At 60.0% G+C, this 22,597-nt stretch overlaps 2 protein-coding genes across 3 annotated transcripts in view; one reads left to right on the plus strand and one right to left on the minus strand.

Annotated features, from left to right (window-relative positions):
* The window catches only part of PPFIA4 (PTPRF interacting protein alpha 4), a 63,792-nt gene extending 59,954 nt beyond the window's left edge, over positions 1-3,838 (plus strand). For both annotated transcript variants that reach the window (XM_054181435.1, XM_054181436.1), the window contains 3 exons: positions 607-784; positions 2,147-2,238; positions 2,730-3,838. In XM_054181435.1, the coding sequence (XP_054037410.1) occupies positions 607-784; positions 2,147-2,205 (237 nt within the window). In that variant the 3' untranslated portion in view covers positions 2,206-2,238; positions 2,730-3,838. The remainder of the gene's footprint in view (positions 1-606; positions 785-2,146; positions 2,239-2,729) is intronic.
* Positions 3,839-4,213: 375 nt separating this feature from the next.
* On the minus strand, positions 4,214-9,319 carry MYOG (myogenin). The gene is made up of 3 exons (XM_054181512.1): positions 8,795-9,319; positions 5,643-5,724; positions 4,214-4,895 (listed from the first exon to the last, which is right to left on the minus strand). The coding sequence occupies exons 1-3, from the start codon at positions 9,272-9,274 to the stop codon at positions 4,774-4,776; spliced, it is 684 nt and encodes a 227-aa protein (XP_054037487.1). The 5' UTR covers positions 9,275-9,319; the 3' UTR covers positions 4,214-4,773.
* Positions 9,320-22,597: the final 13,278 nt, after the last annotated feature.

Genomic DNA, 22,597 nt, shown 5'->3' on the forward strand with positions numbered 1-22,597 from the left:
GGTAGAGTCTTGTAGCACCATTTCTAGCCTCGTGCTTGGTGGGCTGAATTTCAAGCAGACTCGCCCGGCTTTCCTCGCCAGCTGCTGTAATATTGCCTTTCAGAGTCACAGCTGTTCCGGGCATGGCACATCTGCGGCGGGTAAAGCTGGTGGGTTGGAGATGCCCCGTTAGGCAGCCAGAAAGCTGTTCAGGTTGAAGGTGGGAATTCATCCAGGTCTCTCCTACGTATAGCTTTCCTCCGTGAGATATAATCACAGAGCTGGCCAGGGCTCTTCTCAGAGCACAGAGAGAAGCAGGCACTTCCAGCTGCACGCACCTGGCTGAGGGTAGCTGTGTCCCTTGAGGTCTTTACTGGGGCTTCTACGTTGATGTCTCCAAGGCATCTTCGCAGGCCGGAGAGAAGCTGGAAAGGAGGAAGCCTATGTGGTGGGATCCTGGAGAGGTCTCCCGTGTCTTTGGCCCAATTTGATCACACACTTCTGTACTGTTTGAGTTGGTCTCCATGTACGGGCACACCCTCAGCTAGGTGGAAGCGGTGCTGGTGTCTCGCCGAGGCAGAAGGTCCTGTCCTGCTGCCAGGCCCGTGACCTGCTCTTCCCCGTCAGGGCGACGACAAGACCTTCCGTCGAACCCCGTCCTGGAGAAAGCGCTTCCGCCCGCGAGACGTTCACAGCATCAACATGCTCAGTGGCTCGGCCGAGACACTGCCCGCCGGCTTCCGTGTCACCAGCCTGGTGCCCTTGCCCCCTCCTGCTGCCCCTGCCAAGAAAATGCCCCCAGAAGGTAGGTCCCCCCCTTCTCCCTGGGGTCCTCTCCCACCCCAGCTTGGACCCTGCGGTGTGTTTGGGGAACGATGTGCTGAGGGGAGAGGAGAGGGAGAGGAGAGGAGAGGAGAGGAGAGGAGAGGAGAGGGAGAGGGAGAGGAGAGGGAGAGGAGAGGGAGAGGAGAGGAGAGGAGAGGAGAGGAGAGGAGAGGAGAGGAGAGGAGAGGAGAGGAGAGGAGAGGAGAGGAGAGGAGAGGAGAGGAGAGGAGAGGAGAGGAGAGGAGAGGAGAGGAGAGAGTCTTACTGATCACCTGCGATGCTGAATCCTTCAATCCTTGAGCCATTGTCTGCTGTAAACGGGTTTTTTTTCAGGCGGGATATTTCAGACTCTGGTCTGGTGTGTGATTTCTTTGTTTCGAACCAGCAGGACAAGGGAGAGGGCTGGCTCGGGGTGTGAGCTGGGGATACGTGTCACCCACCCTGGGGTTAGCATCCAGGTCAGAGCCTGCTGGGATAGTGTTGGGGGCTGTCGGGAAGCAGCAGCCCAGTCTGGGCCAGTCTGGGCCATCCTGCCTTTTGGAAACCATCCCCAAAGGGCCTGAATTAACCAACTCAATTCGGTCCGAGCGCTGCTGAGGAGCTGCTCACCCAGGGCTGGCAGGGACCAGCTTCGACACGCGTGCTGCCCGTGCTGCTGGCTGTCACGTGTGTTTTAGCCGAGCACGTGTGTCCCAGGCTCTGCCCCACCACCACACGACTCCCTTCTACAAGTTTTCTCCGTCCCTTCCAATGCTGTAGGGAGGCACAAGCTCCAGGCAGGTCACCCCGGTTTGTTCCCTGCACCAGGTACGCTGGTGCCACTGTCCCAAGCCACCTGCCACATCCCCAGTGCTCAGACCTGGCTTCAGCAGGTTCAGAAATGACTGAATGTGAATTAAAAATTTGTGCTTTTGCCCTCTGTCTCCAAGCCCCGGGCTCAGCTCTCCTTCTGGCTCCAGATTTGCTCAGATTTCACAGCTTTCCATCCAGCGGTTTGGGCCAAACCTCTGCTCGAACTTTTCCACCCCCTCCCTGGAAGCTGCAATTCCCACCTGTCTGAGGACAGTGAAAGCTGGGACAAAACCCCCAGGTCTGACAGCACCCAGACACGGGTACCAGGGACCTCGCGGCCCAAGAGCAGGGATGGCAAGAGGCAACTTTCCCAAAACCCTGGAGCCTTGGGAGCATCCGAGCTGGCCAAACGTCCCTCTTTGACCTCTTTGACGCTCATCTTCATGTGGCTTCAGTGCACGGATGCTGCCTAATAGATGTTTTGGTGGGAAGCTGAGGGCTAATTGGAGCAATTGCTAATTGCACGCTCTGATTTGTGACTCCCTTCCAGTTGGTGCCTCTGGGTCACCAAGGCTGGAGACCTCCACGGTCCGGACGTATTCCTGCTGAGGGTCAGCGTGACGGGAACCAGCCCGGCCCTGGGTAAGTGTGAGGAGAACCGACGCCTCGGAGCTGGATGGGGACCGAGAGGAGAGCACGAGGCCCAGCCTCCTCTGCCCGACATCACCCAGGCAGGGTGTCTGCCTTCACCAAGGTTTGCCTTGCCATGGTGGACCATGGAGACCTAAGTGGTGGGGGACCAGCCTGCTGCTGCCTGAGGCTCACAGGACCCTGAGATGGTGCAGGAGGGATGCTCAGCATCCCAACCACGTACCGTTTGTCCAGTCCCTGGACACACAGCTCCACTGGGGACCCCAGGATGCCATCCTAGATGGCGGGGGGGAGGCCCACTGGGGTGAGGGAAGGATAGTCAAGCACTTCAGAGAGTCTCCTGGGACCCTGGTGTACCCCGGGGCATGTCTCCTCTCTGCCAGGAGGATCCATTACCGACTCTATCTGGGTTTGGTGGCCTGCGGGTGCACGGGTGGAGCTGAGCCGCATCCTCACGAGACCTTTCCCGCTTCGTTTCTCAGCACGTCCCCGCTATCCGGACAGCCACGTGCTGGCTGCCTTTCAGGACAAGAGCCCAGCCTGCGCCTCGGCCCAAACCAACAGACGCTGCAGTCTCGCTGCTGTGGACCGAAAAGGATGCTGTCCCTCCCTTCTGCTTGTGCACCCACCGCTTCCCCCGGCTCCCCGTGGCTCCCACCTGTGGCTTCTCCACTCACCTCTCCCCGCGCTGGCCGGGCTACGGTTGCGCTCGCTGGGTGCCGGCTCCGGCGCTGGCAGAAGCGTGGTACAACCCAGCAGAGTGGCGGAGGCACCCGAAAAGTGGGCTGCCGTGTTTGGAAACATTTCTTCCGCCTGGTTCGTGTTGCCAATAGGCTGTGGGCTGCTGCACTGACTCAGCCAAGCCCCGGGCATCAGGGACGCCGCTGCCTGCAGGACTCGAAGCCAAGGAAGATTCAGGCTCATGAAAATCCTCACGCCGGGGCGGCCGGGCGAGGAGCTGCTCCCAGGGGAAACCGGGGCCAGTGCCGGGGTCGGCGCTGCACGGGATGGAGCAGGGACTGGCTCTCGTGGGGGCAAGGAGAGTGGCTGTCTGCCAAGGGGCGGGCGGTCGGGGTGCTGCGCTTTGGGTGCTGCCGGACGCCAGGCAGGGGGAGGCTGCGCCTGCACGGCGGGTCCACGAAGGGCTGCGTGGGGAAGGGCTGGAACCGCCCCATACGGCTTCGCTGCCGGCCGGGACGGTACCTGGCACCCACGGGACGGGGGGACGCTCCTTGGGCGGCCTGGGGAGACACGGCGGGGGCACCCATCGCCCCGGGACGTACCCGTCCCTTCCCCTCCGGGTGCAGAGGAGATGCTCTCCCCTCCTGCCTCCGAGCTACGGGCAGGGATCAATCCAGGAGGCTCTTAACTCTTCCCATTTCTTCCCCGTAGGGTAGGATCTCTTCGTCTCCTCATGCCACGTTTGCCTTGTGTGGCCCCTATTTCTGATGTGATATTTATTGATGGCTGGAATGACCTTATACTTATCATGTGCTGTCTGGAAGTGCAATATCTGAGAGGCTATACAGTCACGATGTCTTTTCGGTGTATTATTTGCCTAATACAGTATTAAATATTTTTTTAATTTGAAGAGTCGGTGAGCCCTTTATATCGATGCCCTGTTTCTTTCGTCATATTATTGGTACTGCATGGACTCCAAACCCTGGATCGGGTCAGGAAAGGATGTATGTGTGTTCCAATAAACAGGATTTTAAAACAGTGCCGGCTTGAGCCTTCTTTCTGGAGCCCAAATTAAAAATATAATTAATCTTTAGCTCCCCTGAGAGTTTTTGGGGCACGGGGCTGAGCCCCAGTTGCAAACCAGTGAAATCACTGGTCTCTGCAGGGCTGATGGAAGTGTGGGACATCCAGTTCCCACGGCTGGATTTTCTGGTATCCCCAACCTGGGAATTAGGGGAGACCTGGGCAGGGGGAGGGGGCAGCGGTAAAGGAAGCCCCGAGCCATTCAAACAAGAATGCCTTTATTTAAAAAAAAAAAAAAAAACAAAACAAATAAGTTAGCAAAAATAATAATAATTAGAAAAGAAAAAAAAAAAACCCAAATGGCAATTCCACACAGCGGTCAGTAAAAAAGACGGCGCGGGGAGCCTCCGCGGGGCTCAGCGCCCGTGAGACACCAGCCGGAGAGTGACATTGGTCGAAGAGCATCTTGCAAAAACAGTATCACCAAGCGAACCCAGCACACACATTGGCCCCCAAAAACCGACGGCCCCCGCGCAGGGAGCGGAGCGGAGCAGAGCCCGGCGCCGGGCGGCTGCCCCCAGGGGAACCGGGGCCACCACCGGCGCGGGGCCGCGGCGCTGCCGAAATCCCACCTCTCCCCATCATTTATTTTCAGCTGGCCGAGCGGGGGCCTTTCGCCAGGAGTGGGAAAGGAGGCGAGTGGTTTCAGCGGTGCAGTCCACGACGCCGAAGGGGTAAATATGATTTCCAGCGGCTGGACCCTTCTGGCATCTTATTCCCACCCCGTTACCAGCTCGAAGAGCCGCTGGGGTTTGCGCCGGCTCAGTTTTGGACCCGCTCCTCCTGGAACGTCACGGCCACGTCCTCCACGGCGATGCTCTCCACGATGGAGGAGAGCGAGTGGAGGTTGCGGTCCTCCGCCGCGTCGTCAGCCAGGAGGTGATCTGCAGAGAGGAAGGGGATGGTGACTCGGCTGGGGACGGGGACCATGTGCTGGGGACGGCAGGGGGGACCCCACAATCCCCCGCGTGGCTGGAGTGACCTGGGGACCCCCTCCCAGCTCCCACCGTGACGGGGGGATGAAACCTTCCCCTGGGGAGGGCAAGAGGGAGTGAAACTTTCGGATGTTTTTTAAGGTTTTATTCTCCGTTGGAAAATGAGATTTAAGTTTCTACCTTCTGGGGGAAAAAAACAGGTGGATTTTGGGGGGGGGGTGGGGGGAGGGACTGCAATAATGGAAAAAAAAATGAGCAGCTGCCGGGGGGTGTGGGGAGGGAAAGGAGCCCGGGGCAGCGGTGCTCAGCCACGCTCAGCCATGCTCAGCATCGCAGCGGGCAAAGCCAAGCCAAGGGACGGGGATGGACGAACCCTCGATGGGGACCAAGCCGCCGGGGTCCCGGGGTGCTGCACTCCGATTCCTCGGCTTAGGAAGAGCGGGTGTCTCGGGGAAATCAGGCAATGGGAGGAGCCTGAACTCACCGAGCACCGAGCCAAGGAAGCGCTGGAGGATTTATGAGCTCATTTCTCCGGAACAACGGGGTGGGGAGAGGAGGACAAGGCTCCTTTTGTCCTCCGCTTGGAGGATCCCCTGCTTGGCTCAGCGATGCTCTGCCCCAGGGCGGTGGTGTCCCCCGCTGCTGTCCCCCCACCCCAGAGCCCGGCACGGCTGCGGGACACCGGGGGGACCTTACCCGCGGGGTTGGTGCCGAACTCCAGCTGGCTGCTCCACTCGGGGCTGCAGGACGAGCTGCCGGACCCGCACTCGCCGGTCGCCTGCAGGGAGCCCAGATGCCCACCGTGGGTCTCGCCTCCTCCAGCCCGGCCAAACCCCACTCAGCCCCCCCCAAAAACCTCCCCGGGCTGCCCCATCACCGCAGCACAATGCCCCTGCAGAGATGAGCACATCCCTTCCCACCTGGAAAGTGGCTGGAGGAGCCGACACCATTCCGAGTCCCCAGAACCCGTGGGGGTCAGATGCTTCATTAACCATAAAGGCTGAAAAAACACTTTTTTGGGCTCTGGACAGAGGACAAATGGGGCCATCTGCTCACTGCAGGTAAAAAAAAGTCTCACTCTGCCCAGTGACTATGAGAAAGGGTTAGAGACAGACAAACACCCTTGGGCAGAACAGCTTTTTGCTGAAAAAACACCTAATCAGGCTCATAAAAAATGACAGGCGGGCTAGACACCCTCCGGCCATCCCACGGGGATTTCTGGGGAAGAACTTTTAGCAGGTTGATTTGTGGATTTGGGGCTGAAGGGCCATTTCAGAGAAAAGAGCTGACAGCCTGAAAAATGAGAACGTTACTCAGCAAAGCTCTGAATTAACTTTTTTTTTTTTTTTGGTGCGCGTCTTTTTCTGGAAGCGGATGCCAGCCCATGTTAAACCCAAAATATGATTTATAGGAGCAAACCCAAGGATCCAACTGTTTGTAGCAGGCTAGAAATGGCCCTTTGGCTCTACGAGCTCGTGGCAGCACAAGCTAATTAATTAACGCTTGGATTTATTTCTCACTAAAGTAGGAAATTCTTACAGACGTGGTTTGGTTTTTTTTTCCCCAAAAAATATTGGCTTTCATACTCAATACGTGAACCCCTGGGAGAAGGGATGGCTCGGAGCACCAGTGACACAAGAACCGCTCAGTGCGGGTTGTGGGCTTGAGAGGTATAATTTGGGCCCATTTGCCGGAGCAGCTGACAAAGCCACCCCAATCCAACCCGAGTGGATACACCAGGAAGTCCCAGGAATATATAGGATGGAGCCTAAAAGCTTTTTCGGTCCTTTATTCAGCTCTAAAAGATTGGGCTACCCGCGTACCTGTTGGTTTGGTCCTTAAATCCCTTAACCTGAAAGGAGATGAGTCTTCGTGAATCCCACTTTTCTGTGCCTCTTATGAAGTCCTTCTATATCCATATCCATATCCATATCCATATCCATATCCGTATCATCTATATCTATTTCTCCATCTCCATCTCCATCTCCATCTCCATCTCCATCTATCTATATCACCTACCTCTAGATCATCCCTATCAATATCACCTCTATCAATATTGATCTCTATATTTCGATACAGGAAGCCTTAGAGCAGCGGGGAAGTGCGTGCCCAGACACCTCCCCTGAAATCTGAGGGCAAATACAAATATCTCTCAAAAACTTGGTTAAACCCCCAAAATCTTGCGGTGCAACAGGGCCTGGCTTGTAGAATCTCTGCTCGGGGCTGCGGCAACACACACCCGCTGCGAGGAGCATCCTCTGGCTCTTTGAATCGGCGCCTTCGGTCTGAGAAACCGGCACCGACCCCCCTCGTCCCCTGTCCCCTGCCTGTCGCTGTGCCACACGACCATCCGAAAAGGTCCCCGTCCCCGGCACGTTGCGTCACCGGCAATCGCGTGGTGGTGGGGAGAAAGGAGGGAGGCTGCGGGTTCTGTGCCCAGGAGCTTTGATACGTTGGAGGATGTGACGGGGGACAGCGGGTGGTGACACCCCGGTGATGTTTAGTCGGTGGCTTTGTGGGCTGTGTCACTTTGTAGGGCCAAATCAGGAGCGTGTGCCTGTATCTGTGAGCAGGGGGATTTTATTTCATATTTTATTCATTTCATTTCATCATCATTTCATTATTTCATTTCATTTCATTTCATTTCATTTCATTTCATTTCATCTTATTTTTTTAAATTTGATTTTATTTAATTTTGTTTTGTGGGGGTTTTTTTTTGCCTTTTTCATCCCTCTCAAGCCCAGGCACGTGTGCTGTGCTCAAAGCAGTGTCCAGCACTGGACCGTGCAGCCCCCGCTACCTCCACCCGTAAATACACGGATGTGTACATGGGGGCAGACGGCTGTCGGCCCCTTTGGGTGGGATGTGAGAGGGCCTGGGTCATCTCTGCCCCGAGCCTTTGTGCAGGACACGTTTACCAGCCCGTGACAGCAGCGTCTGCCTTGTCCCCAGGGCTGGGGATCCCGCTCCCACCAGCAGGTCCCAGTGCCCCGGAGCTGCCCGAGATGCCTCTGCCTGGGATCACCCCCACAGAGCATCACCCCCATAGAACATCAACTCCATAGAGCGTCACCCCCATAGGGCGTCACCCCCGTAGGGCGTCACCCCCATAGAGTATCACCCCCACAGGTCACCACCCCCATAGGGCGTCACCCCCATAGGGCATCACTCCCATAGAGTGTCACCCCCATAGAGTGTCACCCCCACAGATCACCACCCCCATAGGGCATCACCCCCATAGAGTGTCACCCCCATACGGTACTACCCCCATGGAGTGCCACCCCAGTAGGGTATTACCCCCATAGAGTGCCAACCCCATAGGCATCACCCCCACGGGGCATCACCCCCATAGAGTGTCACCCCCACAGACCACCACCCCCATAGGGCATCACCCCCATAGAGTGTCACACCCATAGAGTGTCACCCCCATAGGGTACTACCCCCATGGAGTGCCACCCCAGTAGGGTATTACCCCCATAGAGTGCCAACCCCATAGGCATCGCCCCCACTGGGCATCACCCCCATAGAGTGTCACACGCACAGATCACCACCCCCATAGAGTGACACCCCCATAGGGTATTACCCCATAGAGCATCAACCCCATAGGCATCACCCCCATAGGATGTTACCCCCGTAGATTGTCACTGCCACAGAGTGTAACCCCCGTAGGGCATCACCCCCATAGGGCATCACCCCCATAGAGTGTCACCCCCATAGAGCGTCACCCCCATAGAGCAGCACCTCTATAGAGCATCACCCCCCTAGAGCAACACCCCCAAAGGGCATCACCCCCGCGCTGGTCCCCAGCCCAGGTTTGGGGGCGCCGGGGGAGGTGCAGAAGCACTTACCCCGGGCTGGGGGGCGGCGGGGCGGAAGCGCAGGTCCCTCTGCTCCCGCTCCTGCTGGTTGAGGGTGCTGAGCAGGCTCTGCAGGCGCTCGATGTACTGGATGGCGCTGCGCAGGATCTCCACCTTGGGCAGCCGCTGGTTGGGGTTGAGCAGGGTGCTGCGCTTCAGCGCCTCGAAGGCTTCGTTCACCTTCTTCAACCTGCGCTTCTCCCGCAGGGTGGCTGCCCGCCGCCGGTCGATGGAGACCGTCTTCCGCTTGCAAACCTTGCAGGCCCAGGGCAGGCACTGCCCGGGACAATGCTCGGGCAGGGCTGAGTCCTTCTCCTCCAAAGCCACCCTGCCGTCGGGACACAGGGCCACCTCGGGCCGCTCGGGGAAAGCCGCCGGCTCGTAGCCCTGCAAGCGGGAGCCCAGGAAATTTTCCCCATCGTAAAACCGCTGGTCCGGGAAAAAATAAGGGTTGGTCTCGAAGAGCTCCATGGGCGCGCGGGCGGCTTGGGGACGTGTGCGCGGGTCGGGGACGGCTGCTCCCTCTCCCCACGCCAACTGCTTGGTGCCATTTAAACCCCGGCGCTGGCATTAAATCACGGAGATAAATATAGAAAACCTAAAGGAAACCTGAGCCCGCCCTAAGCTGCTGCCTCACATCAAAACTTGTCCATCTGATTTCATGTGCTCTCCCCGCGGGGATTACACCGCCCGGACCGCGCCGGGGGGGGTCTGGGGGAGCTGGCACAGGCGAGGGGGGCAGCTCGGCCGCCCCGCGAACAAGGGCTTTGTTTGAGCCCAGGGGTGCCACCGGGGACGGCGGGTGGCTGCCAGCTCCCCTCCCCCCCTCGGCATTCCTCCATCATCTGGTCCCTTCAGTTACGGGAGGGCTTTGGGGAGACCATGGTGGCCTCGTGGCCAGCCTGCCCGGCCACGGCAACCTCATGGCTGTCCCCCTGGATCCCAGGGCACCCCGGATCCGTGCCTTCTCTGTGGTGGGACCCGACACTTTGGCCTTTCCCACCTCCCCACCCTCCTCTGCCCCATGCCGCTCCCACATGCCCCCCCATATTTCCCATGGCCCCATCCCGCCCGTGCATGTCCCAGAGGAAGGGTCTGATCCTGGGGAGGAATCCAGCCCCAGGAGGGACGTCCCGGTGCCGGGAGCAGCCCCGGGTCCGGCCCTTTCCCCATGGGCACCCCTGGCCGTGCAGCAGCACCCACCCCGGTGCCAGCCCCGTCACTCTGCTGCCCGTCCCCCCTGCCTGTCCCACAGGAACGGAGCAGGCAGGAGCAGGCAGGAGCGGGCAGGACCACACCGGGCTCAGCCTTTCCTCCACTCTGGACTTCCTGAAGGTCCCTAGCCAAGTCCCTCATCCCAGAGCAGCATTTTTGGCACAAAGTCCATGTTCATGGCTTCTCCCATGCACCAGACCCAAAGGACACCTTCTCCCGGCGTCTCCACGCTCCGGCAGAGGAGACGAGAGGGAATGGATCATCTCCCACCCTGGCTCCAGCTCATCCGAGCTCATCTCTGGCCTCTGTAGTGTGGATAAAGCAGAGCTCCAGCACCATCCCGCCGCACCCCTCTCCCAGCACAGACACATGGCCCCCACCTTCCCAATGGGGAAACTGAGGCACAATCACGAGCTGCAGCGTGGGTGGGATTTTAAGCCACCCCCGGCCCTTCCCTGCTGACTCCAACCACTTGACCGCATCTCTCCAGCTTTGTCCTTAACTCAAAAGGGATTATTTTTTTTTTTCCATCGGGAACGTCAGAAACCATCTCCCATCTCCTCCTATTCCTGCTCCGGGCCAGATTCCAGCCGAGGGATCGGTCAGTGGAAAGAATGTCAGCAAAGAGCAGGGCCAACCCTGCCGGGATTTTCCTTCCCCAAATCCCCCCTCCCCGGAGAGGCTTTGCCGTGGCGCATTCCCCGCGCCCGCTACGGCACCCTTGCTCACTTTGGGTTGATTTCTAGCCTTTGGGGATGCTCTTCTCTCTTTGCAGTGATTTCTTCGGGGCCAGGAGCTTTATAACCCGTCCTCACCCTGATTTCGGCTCTCCCGGGGTCTCAGCCCTGGGGATTTGCTGTCCCCACGGTTTTAGCATCTATAAAATCTGTAATAAAGAAAGCAGGACCCGCCGCCTTGAGCTTCACCCTCGGCACAACCTCTGTGCTCCCCAGGGTCAGTCACACCCCCAAAACACTTAAGGAAGAAAGAAATCGGAGCACCAGCTTGCGTCAGGAGAAAGCACTAAAGCAGTTGGGAAGAGGCAGGATTCGTCCCTGAGGGTGTGCAGAGGGGTCAGCAGCAGGCACGGAGCCATTAGGAAGGGATAACCTGCGCCTGAGGGCTTCACATCAGCCTCACGTCATCACGTCAAGCCGTTTGACTCACTCCTGGGGACCTTTATCGGTGGCACTTGCTGGTGGGCATGACCCCTGGTGAGCCCCTCGCGCATCGGCCAGGTCCCTGGGTGAGGGTTGCCTGCGGGACCACCCTGGCTCTACCACATAAATGGGCTTTTTTTAATTGCCAGAGCGTGTTTGGAGGATGAGGAACCCGGCGGTGACATAACCGGCTCTGCGGGGCACGTGGCGGATCCGTAGAAGAGAGCGGTGAAGCATTTAGCACTTCATAAAACAGGGGCAGCATCGGCGGGGCAGGCGCCGGCCGCCGCACTGGCTTTTCCATGGCCAGGAGAAGAGCAGGGAGGGACACGGGTCGAGCCAGCCCCAATGGGCCACCGAGGCCACCATGTCCCGTGGCTGAGTGGGCAGTGGAGGCAGGAGGCAGCCCGTGGAGGAGGAACGGGCACCGAGTGCCAAGCGCGGGACGGGGACTGGGGAAGAAGGACCCCACGCTGGGGTGTCCTTTTGGGGGGGTCTCACCCAGGCTGCCCACGCTGCCACCAGTACCTGGAGCCGGAATAACGCTCTGCCCACCCGGCCCCGGCTCCGCTCCTCCATCAGACCCTCTTGGCCAAGGATGACCCTAAGCCCAGACGCAGTGGGGGAACACAGCAGGGTCCGGGGTCCGTGGGGCCCATGGGCTCTTCCCAGCACACGTCAAATCAGGGGTAACGGTAACCACTGTAGTAGCCATCACCGAGGGACGCCAGTGTCTGGGCTACCGTGGGGCTCCTGTCATAGCCCACATCCCCCGAGCACCCCGCAAAGATGACTACTGAGGGACTGACGAGCGGGGCGGCTTTTCCCTGGTCCCATGGGTGCCCGTGGCGGCTGCAGGCTGCGCCCCGGGTAATTCGGAGCCGGCGGGGGATTATGGCTCTGCTGCCGGCTGTCAGGTTAGCCGGTGATGGATGGTGGCGGCTGGGAGGCACACAAAGGCGACGCTGTGCGAGCCCCGGGCAGAACGTGCTGCGATCCGTCATGGGGTGACCTTCCCCCGGCTGGCGGAGGCCTCGCGGGGACGGCTCACCCCGTCACCGCCAGCGGGGACGGGCAGCCACGAGACCCCAGCTAAAAATACCAGTCCATTGAGAAAATCCCAGCGAGGAGGGTTTGTCCTTGCTCCTCCGGGGCAGCTTCCCAAGCTGGTGGCCAGATCCACAGCACGGGGGCACGCAGAGACGCCCGGGGGCTGCCCCAACTGTTTTGCTTTCCCACAGCAGCCGATGGGCTTGATTTGCGGAGTTTTGGGGAAGCACAGGAGCACATCAAGGGAGGTGATTCTACCCCTCTGCTCCACTCTGGGGAGACCCCACCTGGAGCCCTGTGTCCAGCTCTGGAGCCCTCAGCGCAGGAAGGACACGGAGCTGTTGGAGCGGGGCCAGAGGAGGCCACGAAGATGCTCCAAGGGCTGGAGCCCCTCTGCTGTGGGGACAGGCTGAGAGAGCTGGGGGGGTTCAGCCTGGAGAAGAGAAGGCTCCGGGGAGACCTTCCAGCCCCTTCCAGTCCCTAAAGGGGGCCTACAAGAAAGCTGGGGAGGGACTTGGGATCAGGGAGGGGAGCCACGCGACGAGGGGGAATGGTTTTACACTGAAAGAGGGGAGATTTAGATGAAATATCATGAAGAAATTCTTTGCTGTGAGGGCGGTGAGCCCCTGGCGCAGGTTGCCCAGAGAAGCTGTGGCTGCCCCATCCCTGGAGGGGTTCAAGGGCAGGTTGGACGGGGCTTGGAGCAACCTGGGCTGGTGGGTGCCCAGGGCAGGGGTTTGGAGCTGGATGATCTTTAAGGTCCCTTCCAACCCGAACCATTCTATGATTCTATGTCACAGCCCAGCACATGTCCCTCCTTGGTGCGCGGAGCTGCACACACTGGTTGCCTGTCCCTGCCTGGTGCACGGAGCTGCATGGCCCCCGCACTGGAGCAGCGACGGTGGGGATGGTGCCAGCTGGCTCCTTCCATCGGAAAGGGCAGGAAAAAAGCAGGCCGGGTGCCGGAGGCAGCATCTCCACCCTTAGGGTGAGGGCACCATCCCTCTGATGGGGAAAGAGAGGCCGGGGGTGGCTAGTAAAAAGACCATCCCAATGGGATTTGAACACAGGTCCCACCAAAATGCCACTTCCAATGGGACCCACCTTCCCATCCCCCCTGGGCACCCCACTGCCCCATGTCCCCTCTCTCTTTCCAGGCTCGCCGACATCCCTTCCTGCCGCGGTGACAAGTCATAACATATTTGGGAGCAGCTGCAGGCGGCGGGGAGATGCTTCGCCCTCTCCCCGCTCCCGGCCAAGGAATGCAGAGCAGACCTCTCCTCCGACACCCGGGATTTCCGACGTGACTGCTCGTGGAGATTTGGGACGGTGACAGCTGCTCGGCCAAGATGGGGCCGCGGCCCTTCAACCCCATCCCCTCCAGCCGGCAGCTTTGCACAGCCACCTCTCAGCCTGCCCGGGGGGTCAGGATTGGGTTTAGGTGCAGCCCGTGGGGACAATGGGGGACAACGTCCTGCTGTCCATCCCCAACTGGGATGGGAGCAGTGGTGGAAGGACCATCCAAGACCCCCTTCCTCACCCATACATGCCAGCTCGACCAGTTTGGGTTCACTGGTGGGTTGGGAGCGGGGTGGGATGGAGCTGCTCGTGCACCTGCAGCACCGTGTCCCCATGGGGCTCAACGTCCTCGGTTCCCACCTCGCCCCTCATCCCCACAGCTCCAGGCAGCAGCTTCCGTGCCTCAGTTTCCCTATCATGAAATCAGGGATAACGATGGAGGTATAAAGTCTGCCCAGAGAGCGGTTGTATTTTCATTATTAATTATCGTTCCAGGTTTGATCTGGGATGGGTGGCGGGGGGGCGGGGGGGGGGGGTACCAACAGAGAGGTGCTGGTGGTTGAGCAGCCCCCAGTCCACTGGATCCCAGTGTGGGGACAATACTGGATGCCCCAACGTACCAATCCACCGGATGGATCCCAGTCTGGGGATGTTTGTGGGTGCCCTCACCCACAGCCTGTTGCCACCCCCCTGTGTGCCCAGACCCGCCAGCTGCCGGGATCCCAGTGCGGGAACCAAACCAGGTGCCCCAACATACCTGGAGTCTGCCGGAGCCCAGCCCAGGGACCCTTCTGTGTGCCCCGACCCCTGTTTGCCTGCACTCATCGGATGACGCTCTGCCCCACTGCCAGCACTAAACCTCCTGCATTTCTGCCCCGCCATGGCCTCCCTTCCTCCGTCACCCCACGGCCCTTCCCTTTCCCAGCCCCCAGCCCCAGATCGCAGCCGGAGGAGGGAGTCGGGGTGGGGGGGGGGCAGGACCCCCACTAATGAACCCCACCCGTCCGGAGTCCCCCCATGCCCGGGGGCATCCCCAGCACGTGAGAGGCTGCTCCTCCATCCCCTGCATGGTGGCACTGGCCGGGCTGTCCCCACACGTGTCACGGAGGGACCCGGGGGGGAGACTCGGGTTGTCAACAAGGGGCTGTTTTCCCTGGGGCTCGGGCGAGCTGGAGGACAGGTGGGCGTTTGGAGGAAGACCCATGAATCCAAGGGATTCGGCAGCGACATATGGTGGCTATTCGACCCCCCGAGAGGGACAGCTGTCTGGGACAGGGGGATGGCGCAAGGCCCGGGGACAGGACCTGGGGACAGCAGTGTCCCTCGGCAGGGGACAGCCCTGAGATGGGACGCCTGGAGCCACGCAGGGACCACGGAAGGGTCTGGGAGGGAGAAGGAAGACTGCAAACCAGGTCTCCTGGGTGGGTGGGTGACCATCATCTTGTCCCCATGGTGGGACATTCCCGCTGGGGCTCATCCAGCCCCTGCGGCCCAACCCGGGGCTGGTGCTGCGGGATCGGGGTCTGGTGAAGAGGGGGAAAATGGAGTCAGTGATGCTGATGTGGGGCTTTTGGGACATAAACTGGTGACTCCTGCCGTTTTCTGTCCCCATCCCATGGGACAGCAAATGTTGGCAGAAGGAAGGGTAAACACCCGCCCCCCCCCCCACGTAGGGCACCCTGTGGTAATTCGGAGGGCTGTGGGGATTTTGTGGCTTCAGGGTGGGATGCCCAAAAGGAGAAGGGATGGCAGACCCTCCCCATGACATGCCAGCGGTGATGCCGGACAAGCCGGTCCCCAGGGAGGGGCACCCAGCCCTTCCGGAGGGGCCTCACCCTGCAAATTCCCGTCATGGGGGAAGAAGCTGCTGGCTCAGCCCACCCCATGAGCGCCCAGGCTCGGTCCCCCCTGCCCCCCCAGGCTGGTTTTCCCCCTCTCCGGGGTGTCCGGCCCCATGGAGGGGGGCTGTGCCTCAGCAACACCCCGACTCCGGCTCGCATGCTCAGCTGTCGTCTGCTCCGGCATGTGCTGTCGGGACCGGTCAAGCGGCTGGAGGATAATCCCGACCCCACAGCGGTGGGACCCGGGGTCGGGCAGGCAGCGCCGCACCCCATGGGGGTCCTCGGGCCACCCACTGTGGGGTGCCCCACACCCCACAAACTGATGGGGTTGGACCACAGCGGGGGGAGATGAGAGCCGGGAGGATGAGGAAGGGCTGGGAGGGGTGAGGAAGGCTGGTGGGTTTTGGTGTAGAGAACAGAAACGGGGGTAGATGTTTTTGGGGTGCTCCCCGCACCCCATCACAGAGGGTCCGGCTCCTTCGAGCCCGTCTCAACCACGGAGCGAACGCAACCCCTGGCCGCCTGCGAGGAAAAAAATGCCTTGAAATGCAAATTTTTGCAGCCTTGAGGTTGTGACCGAGGATACCCCCCCCCCGCCTTCCTTGGCCGGGTCACCCGGGGGTCCCAGGGGCCGGGGTCGCGCCCGCTCCCCGTCGGGAGGGACGCAGGACCCAGCGCTCCCCGCAGCCGCGGCCGTGCGGGGCGGCCGACGGGAGGGGGCAGCAGCAGCCCGGGTTATCCGCACGCCGAGACCGGGTTCAGGGCTGCACACCCCAAACCAGAGGCCAAAAAAGCATCTCAGACCCCTTTGAACCCCTCATTTATGTTTTTTTTCTTGGGGAGGGTGGCGGGGGGGAGAAAACCCCACCACCTCCCTCTGCAGGATCCGGGGCGCGGACCCAACCCTTTGCCTGGGGGTTGAGAGGGGGGGATCGGTGCCTGGAGACCCTCGGGGTGACCCCCCCCATCGTATCGGGCACTAATTCCTCGTCAGGGATGAGCCCAGCTATTCATTTCCCATTCCCCCCGGGGAGAAAATCTCGAGGTTTGTTTTTTCCCGCGGCGTAATGACCCCAGCAGGTGCTTTTCCTGCCTGAAGGCTGAAAATAGCTCCCAGGGTTTGGCTTCCTCCGGTTCCTGACCCCCCCACCCCCTCCACCCCCCGCCTCCCAGTCCCCTCGTTCATCTTTCGGGCCAAAACATCCCAGTCCGGGGAGGGAAGGCTCAGGGGAAGTGGGGAGACTTCCCGGAAACCTTTTCCTTTGCATTTTTGCGCTCGGCTAGAGGTGAAATCGTCCTGGAGAAGGAATTTTTGACCTCAGCTCTAGCAGCTACACTTGCCCTCGAGTCTCTCTTGGGGAGCAGCTCAGCTTTCATCCCATCAGGAGGGCCAGGAATGTGCTTTGAGGGTTTTCTTCCCCCCCCCCCACCGCATATTTCTCCTGCAGGAGCTGTGTCCTCTGTTTCTCAGAGGATGCTCTTGCCCAGTGCCCACGTCACATCTAGTCCCTTTGGCCCCATGGATTTCATCGCTTTTGGGGAGTGAAATAGCTGGGGGGGAGGGGAGACAACCCCCCCACCCCCCGACACCATTTGTATTGGTCTTTGCCATATTGAGAGTGTTTATCTGGAGAAAATGAAGTTGAAACTGGGAGCCCCAGTGCCCCTGGATGAGTCCCTTGTCCCCAGGGGGTGGGGTGCACCTGGCGCAGTATCTGCATTTTTCTTTCCCAGTGTCTCTTGGGTGGCTGTGCTGGGTCCCAGTCCTCTCTAAAGCCACGGGACACATGGAGGTGCAGCATCCCCGCTCCTGTCCCCATGAAATATTTTGGGAAGGCCGAGCAGACGTGAGATGGGTTTTCACCCTTTTTCATCCCCACAGGAAAACACAAGGGATGGGGACATGGGGGGACCTTCCTTCCCCTGCTCCATCCCCACATCTCCGCCTTGGATGGAGGAGACGAGCACAGACAGCAAACACCGCTTCAGCCATGGCTTTCCGTGGGAAAGGGCTGCTCCCAGGGGGGAGAGGAGAGGAATTTTGGGGTTACGCACCCAGCTGCCTTCACAACGCCTATCTGAGGTCCCCGCCCTTCAGCCCGGGGTTCTCCGGCCTCATCCCTCCTCTCACCTTTCCCAGCAAGGAGATGTCTCCATCCCCCCTCACCCCTTCTCTGCCCCCCCCCGGAGCTAGGAGAGTATCTGTGAGCCCTCAGCACCCCAAAAGCTGCAGGAACCCAGCTGACACCCCTTGGCCTCTGCAGCACTCAGTCTCCACCGATGGGTCCCCATTTCTCCATCGCTTCCAAGCCCCGGAACCACACAGCATCCCGCTGCGGCAGCGGGTCCCTGGGGCATGGCTGTGGCAAGTCACCTCCTGCCAGGGCACAAATTCATCCGGGGGCTTCCCACCGTGAGGGTGAGTGAGCCCCAAGCTGGGTCCTGCACCCCAAATCCTCCCCACCCATGGGAGCAAGGGGAGGAAAGGCAGGAGGAACAGCCAGGCTCTGTGTCCATCGAGGCTGATGCGCTCCAAGCTCATGGCAGGGGACTTCTGGTCACGCGTCCCCGAGGAAGGCAGCCAGCTGTGGGAACGTCGCCGCCGACCCATCCCGGGGGTTGCTCTGTGCAATGCAAAATGTCACATGTCCCACTGCAGCGTCACCGTCCCGGAGAAGCCATCCCCCAGGGAGCGGGGCTGGGAGGCTGTTTTCGCCGGCGCTCGGACGGTCCCTCGGAGGGTAACGTTTGTGCTGCTCCGCGGCCGCAGGGAAAGGATCCCAGCTGGGAGAGGAGAAGGGGAACAGGGCAGGAGGCGGATCCCCTCTGCTGATAAGGAATTTTCCACGTCTTCAATAGGAATCTGTAGGTTTAGGCACGTGGGAAAGGTTTAAGCAGTTTTTCTTACGATATAGGGGATGTGCCCTGTGAATTTCTGTCCCGAATTAATTTCTGGAAAGAAAATATTCTTCGATTGGTTGGAAGAAAAGAATTTAGGCAGCGGCAGAGCGCGGGGCTCGGAGGCTGCAGGAGTTGGAAGGAAGAGCTTTCGTGTTGGCGGGTGGCGATGTGGTTACGGTCTGTAAGTGTCTGAGTGGGGAAAAAAAACCACGTTACCGAAACTGAGAGCTGCCCAGCCAGCAGAGAACGACGCAGTAAGTGACAGCTGGAAGCTAAAAGCTGAGAATTTTAAAATAGAAATACAGGAGCTGTTTCCAAAGCCAGAAATACAAACTTTGGGAGCAGCAGCCGTGGGGACGTGGCTTTCTTTTACGCCCCACGCGAGGGGGCACCTCTCCATCCCCAGCCCGGGGGCACCGAACCAGCCCAGCCCCGTCCTCCTTGGCCGCCTCCCCCCGTCGCTGTCACTCCTTCATCCCCTGCTTTCTCCTTCACCCTGGGTCCTCACCTTCCACTCTATGGAGTATGGCGGGGTAAGACCCCTGTCCCCAGGCCACCGTGGCTCCCGGTCTGGGGTTGCCCCTGGGGTCTTCCACGCGCAGCACCCACGCGGCTCTTCATCCCCTGCCCCATATTTCCCCAAAAATCAATTAGAAAATGATTATACCAGCTCGTGGATCCATCAAGGGAAGAGGTTCCCCTCGTTCATGTCTCGTAGCAAAACAGGACTCGCAGAAGCCACATTTTTTCTTTTACCTTTTCCACCTTGTTTTTTTTTTTTTCTTTTCCTGGGAAGTCGCTGTTCCAAAGGAGTCTTTGCCCCAGAAAGATCTGTCATCGCCGCTGCGTGCTTCAGAGCACTGACACCGCCAGCCTCCCTCCTCCCTCCCCACGGGCAGGCTCCGTGCCCACGGGGCTGGAGGTGGCAAGCACCGTCCTGCCTTTCCTTGGGTGACTTCGAATAAAAAAGAGAGGCCAAACAAGCACTGGGCTTGTTCAAGGGGTGGCCACGGAGTCGGGGGGGGCAAAGGGTTTTAAAACTGATTTGCAGGGATGGAAAGATTTAACCCCTGCCTGCGCCGCCGGGCCCGCTGGACGCGGTGGGCAGGAATAGCGCTTGGCCGGCAGCCTGGCTCGATAACACTCCCAGGGCTCCCACGGGATTAAAATAAACCCAGCGGGTGGTGAGGAAGATGAAGCAACGAAGAGGCAAAGGGCCTGGATTGGGGCGTGGGGGCGGCCACTGTCACCCCCCTGCGGTCCCAGATGTGCCGCAAAGCCGGCGAGCGGGGCAGACCTCTGCTCTACGCTGCTGCTGTGCCAAGGACGGCGCTGGCGGGGTTTGGACGTGTTTTCTTTTCCAGCGAGTGATGCCTCAGCAGTTCTTCCCCGCCAGGGAAGCGCCAAAGCCCGTTAGCATCCTGCCGTGCCAAGGCACCCGGCTTGGCCGCCACCCAGCTGCCTGCAGGCAACATCTGGCTGGCATCTGGCAGGGCACCCAGCGGGGTCTGGCCCTTTTGGCCGCTGCGTGGGAGCCCGTAACCTCATGAACGTGGCACCTCCTGGGGGCAGAGGGGGGCCGGGGCACGTCCTCGCACCGGCGTCCGCTCGCTGGGTGACCACAACCACCTTCCCCGTGACTCAGTGTCTCCCTGGGCTCCGGGCAGCGCTGCCTCGAAACGTGCCGTAAAGCCTGCCCTGGGCTGCAGGGCTGGAACGTGCCTGGTGGGAAGGGTCAGCCCACAGGGAAGCAGCCCTTCCTCCCTCCGCCCTCCGGGATTTGCTGGTTTAAATTGTCTCCCGGGAATTTTTTTCTACGCCGTGGCATTGCTGCGGAGTATCCGCCGCAAAACCCAGGCGGGGATGCATCAGCCTTGCAAAGAGCGGTGCTCCTTGCTCCGCAAGCGCCTTCCCAAGGGCCATGGATCCCATTAAACGAGAGAGAAAACGGACACAGATCGTGGAGCAGCCCTTTATCCCGAGTGAAGTCCCGTCGGGGCTCTGTGTCACACGGCGCGCACGGACCAGTGCCCCAGTGGTGTTACGGGCCGAGCGTCGCTCCGCAGCACCTCCGCATCCTTGGAAAAGCGCCAGGTTTTCCCTTTGTTTGCTCCTTCTCCCTTTTCTTTTTTCACCTTATGCCATCTTGTCTGAACCCACTGGACCGTGGCATTCGGGGCGGGGGGGTCACTCATCCTAATTAATATCTCGTGGAGACGTCAGCCCTCCAAGCGCACAGCCCTGTGCTCCTGGCACCAGCCACGCTCCTAATTAACTTTCCTAATTAAGAGGCCCCTTTCTGTGACCAGAAGGACTGTGGGATGGTTCCCATGATTGGAAGAGGTGGAGAAACCCTCAACTTCTCCTGCCCTGAGCAGCCGGGATGGCAGCTCTTCACGTAGGTAAACTGAGGCAGGAGGGGGAAAGCTCAAACCCTCAAGGAAGGCTGAGAACGGGATGGGTGGAAATGAGCTTCCCGTGCCCCGACTTGCCTCCTTGGAAAAGCATTTCTCAGCTGCTGCCGAGCCCTGGGGGTGTTCAACCGGGGTTTGGTCTCGTCAGCCGGGCAGGCTGGCTCGGCCGCCCCGACACGCCAAAATCCTCCGCTGCATCATGCTGGCACCCAGCCAGTCACCAGTCCAGCCCTCCTGCCCGCGCCAAGGTTCGGTCCTGCCCCATCTCATGGGAGGCGGCGAGGTGGAAAAGCCGGTGTTGGAATATCGAAGCCACGCCGTGTCCTCTCTCTGCCCTCCTCCATCCCACCTCTCCCGCTGCGCCGGGTATTCGCCCGTAAGCAGCATCGTCCGACGCTTCTTTGGGATCATCACGACCAGTTGCAGCTCTCGGCCCATTTTCTCCTTCCAAACCCCAGGAAGAGCCTGGAAGACCCGAATAACCTGCTGGGTGCCTGATGTTCACGGGAAAATTACCTTTCATGGGATTTTAAGGAATTGCTGACACTCGCCCGAGCCTGGTGTGCAGGAGGATGAGCAGGTGACGCCACGGCCGTCAGGAACAGGCTCTGCGCAGCCACCAGCACTGACCAGTTCAACCTTTGCCGCCTTCGCCACAGCGCTGGGACGGTTTGCTCGGGCTGGTGGGAGAGCTCCCACCCGGCTTTGGCAGGCTCCCAGCCGGGCAGCTTAGTTTTGGCGTAACACGGGGGTTTTTTTTTAGGGGTGCTGCTAAAATTAAGTATGTCAGGGCACGAGTCCAGGGAGGGGGAACAAACTGCAAATCCACTAAGGAAAAGGAGTGGCTTTTTAATCACCCGGTTTGGGAGATTTGCATACAATTAGGCCAGGACCTGCCCGCGTTTTGCTTCCGCATTGCGCTCCCGTGATGAACCTGCCGGTTTTCCGTCTCTGCTCCCAGCCGGAGGTTGATTGCAAGGACATTCGCCCTGGGAAGCCGGTGGGCGAGGGGTTTCGGGGTGGCCTGGGGATGCCCTTTCCGCTCCCGGTGCCCTCTCCTGAGCACATCCACCTGATGCGTTGCCTCTGGCTTTAGGGCTCCAGCCCTACAGCGGGGTGGCGGCTTCCTCCCGGCGGTGGAGGATGCGTGAGGAGATGCGCCGTGAGATGCTCCAGCAAACGCCTCCCATAAATAGCACGGTGTTTACGTGAGCCCGCCAGCCTCGCTTCGTTTTTTTTCTCTGCAGAGCAAATAGATCGTTAAAATCTAAATAAGTTCTCCTCGCCCTGCTGTGGCACAGCCCAACAGCCAGAGGAGGCACATTGCCACTGGCCCCCACCGGTCCTCGGATGCTTGACCACCCCAGCCCTATGGTGGCCACTTGGCCAAGGAGGTGAAGGGGAAGCCTCCGGGCCACCAGCCGATGGAGGAGCCCAGCACTGGGTTTGTGACGGTCCCACAGCTCTTTCCATCCCTGTCTTGGGATGTGCAGGCTCGGATGGAGGAGAGGGTTGAGGGTCAGCCCCAGGGGACAGATTCAGGTGTTGGGACATCTGTCCCTGAGGTAGAGCAGAGCAGGAGGGGACAAGCCCAGCCCCACTCTCACCAGAGGAGGGACAAAAGATGGGGAGAGGTGCAGATGGGGTTTAGGAGAGTTCCCTTGCCCCAGATCTGAGGTCGCAGTGGTCCCTGCTCCCTGCTCCTGGGGAGACACGTCGGATGAGCCTTGCAGGTGCCTGGTCCACTCCTGGGGGTGGGTATCTAGGCTTGGATGGTTCAGCTCCATCGAGCAGATTGAGCCCCCAGACCCATTGCCTCTGCACTACTCAGACCAGGGGGGAAATTTTAGGGGTGGCCATTTTTCCCCCAAACTTCTCTCAGGACATTAAATAGCATCGGGTCCAGCCTCAGCA

This window comes from Rissa tridactyla, chromosome 21 (genome assembly GCF_028500815.1).
Source record: "Rissa tridactyla isolate bRisTri1 chromosome 21, bRisTri1.patW.cur.20221130, whole genome shotgun sequence".
Classification (NCBI taxonomy): Eukaryota; Metazoa; Chordata; class Aves; order Charadriiformes; family Laridae; genus Rissa; species Rissa tridactyla.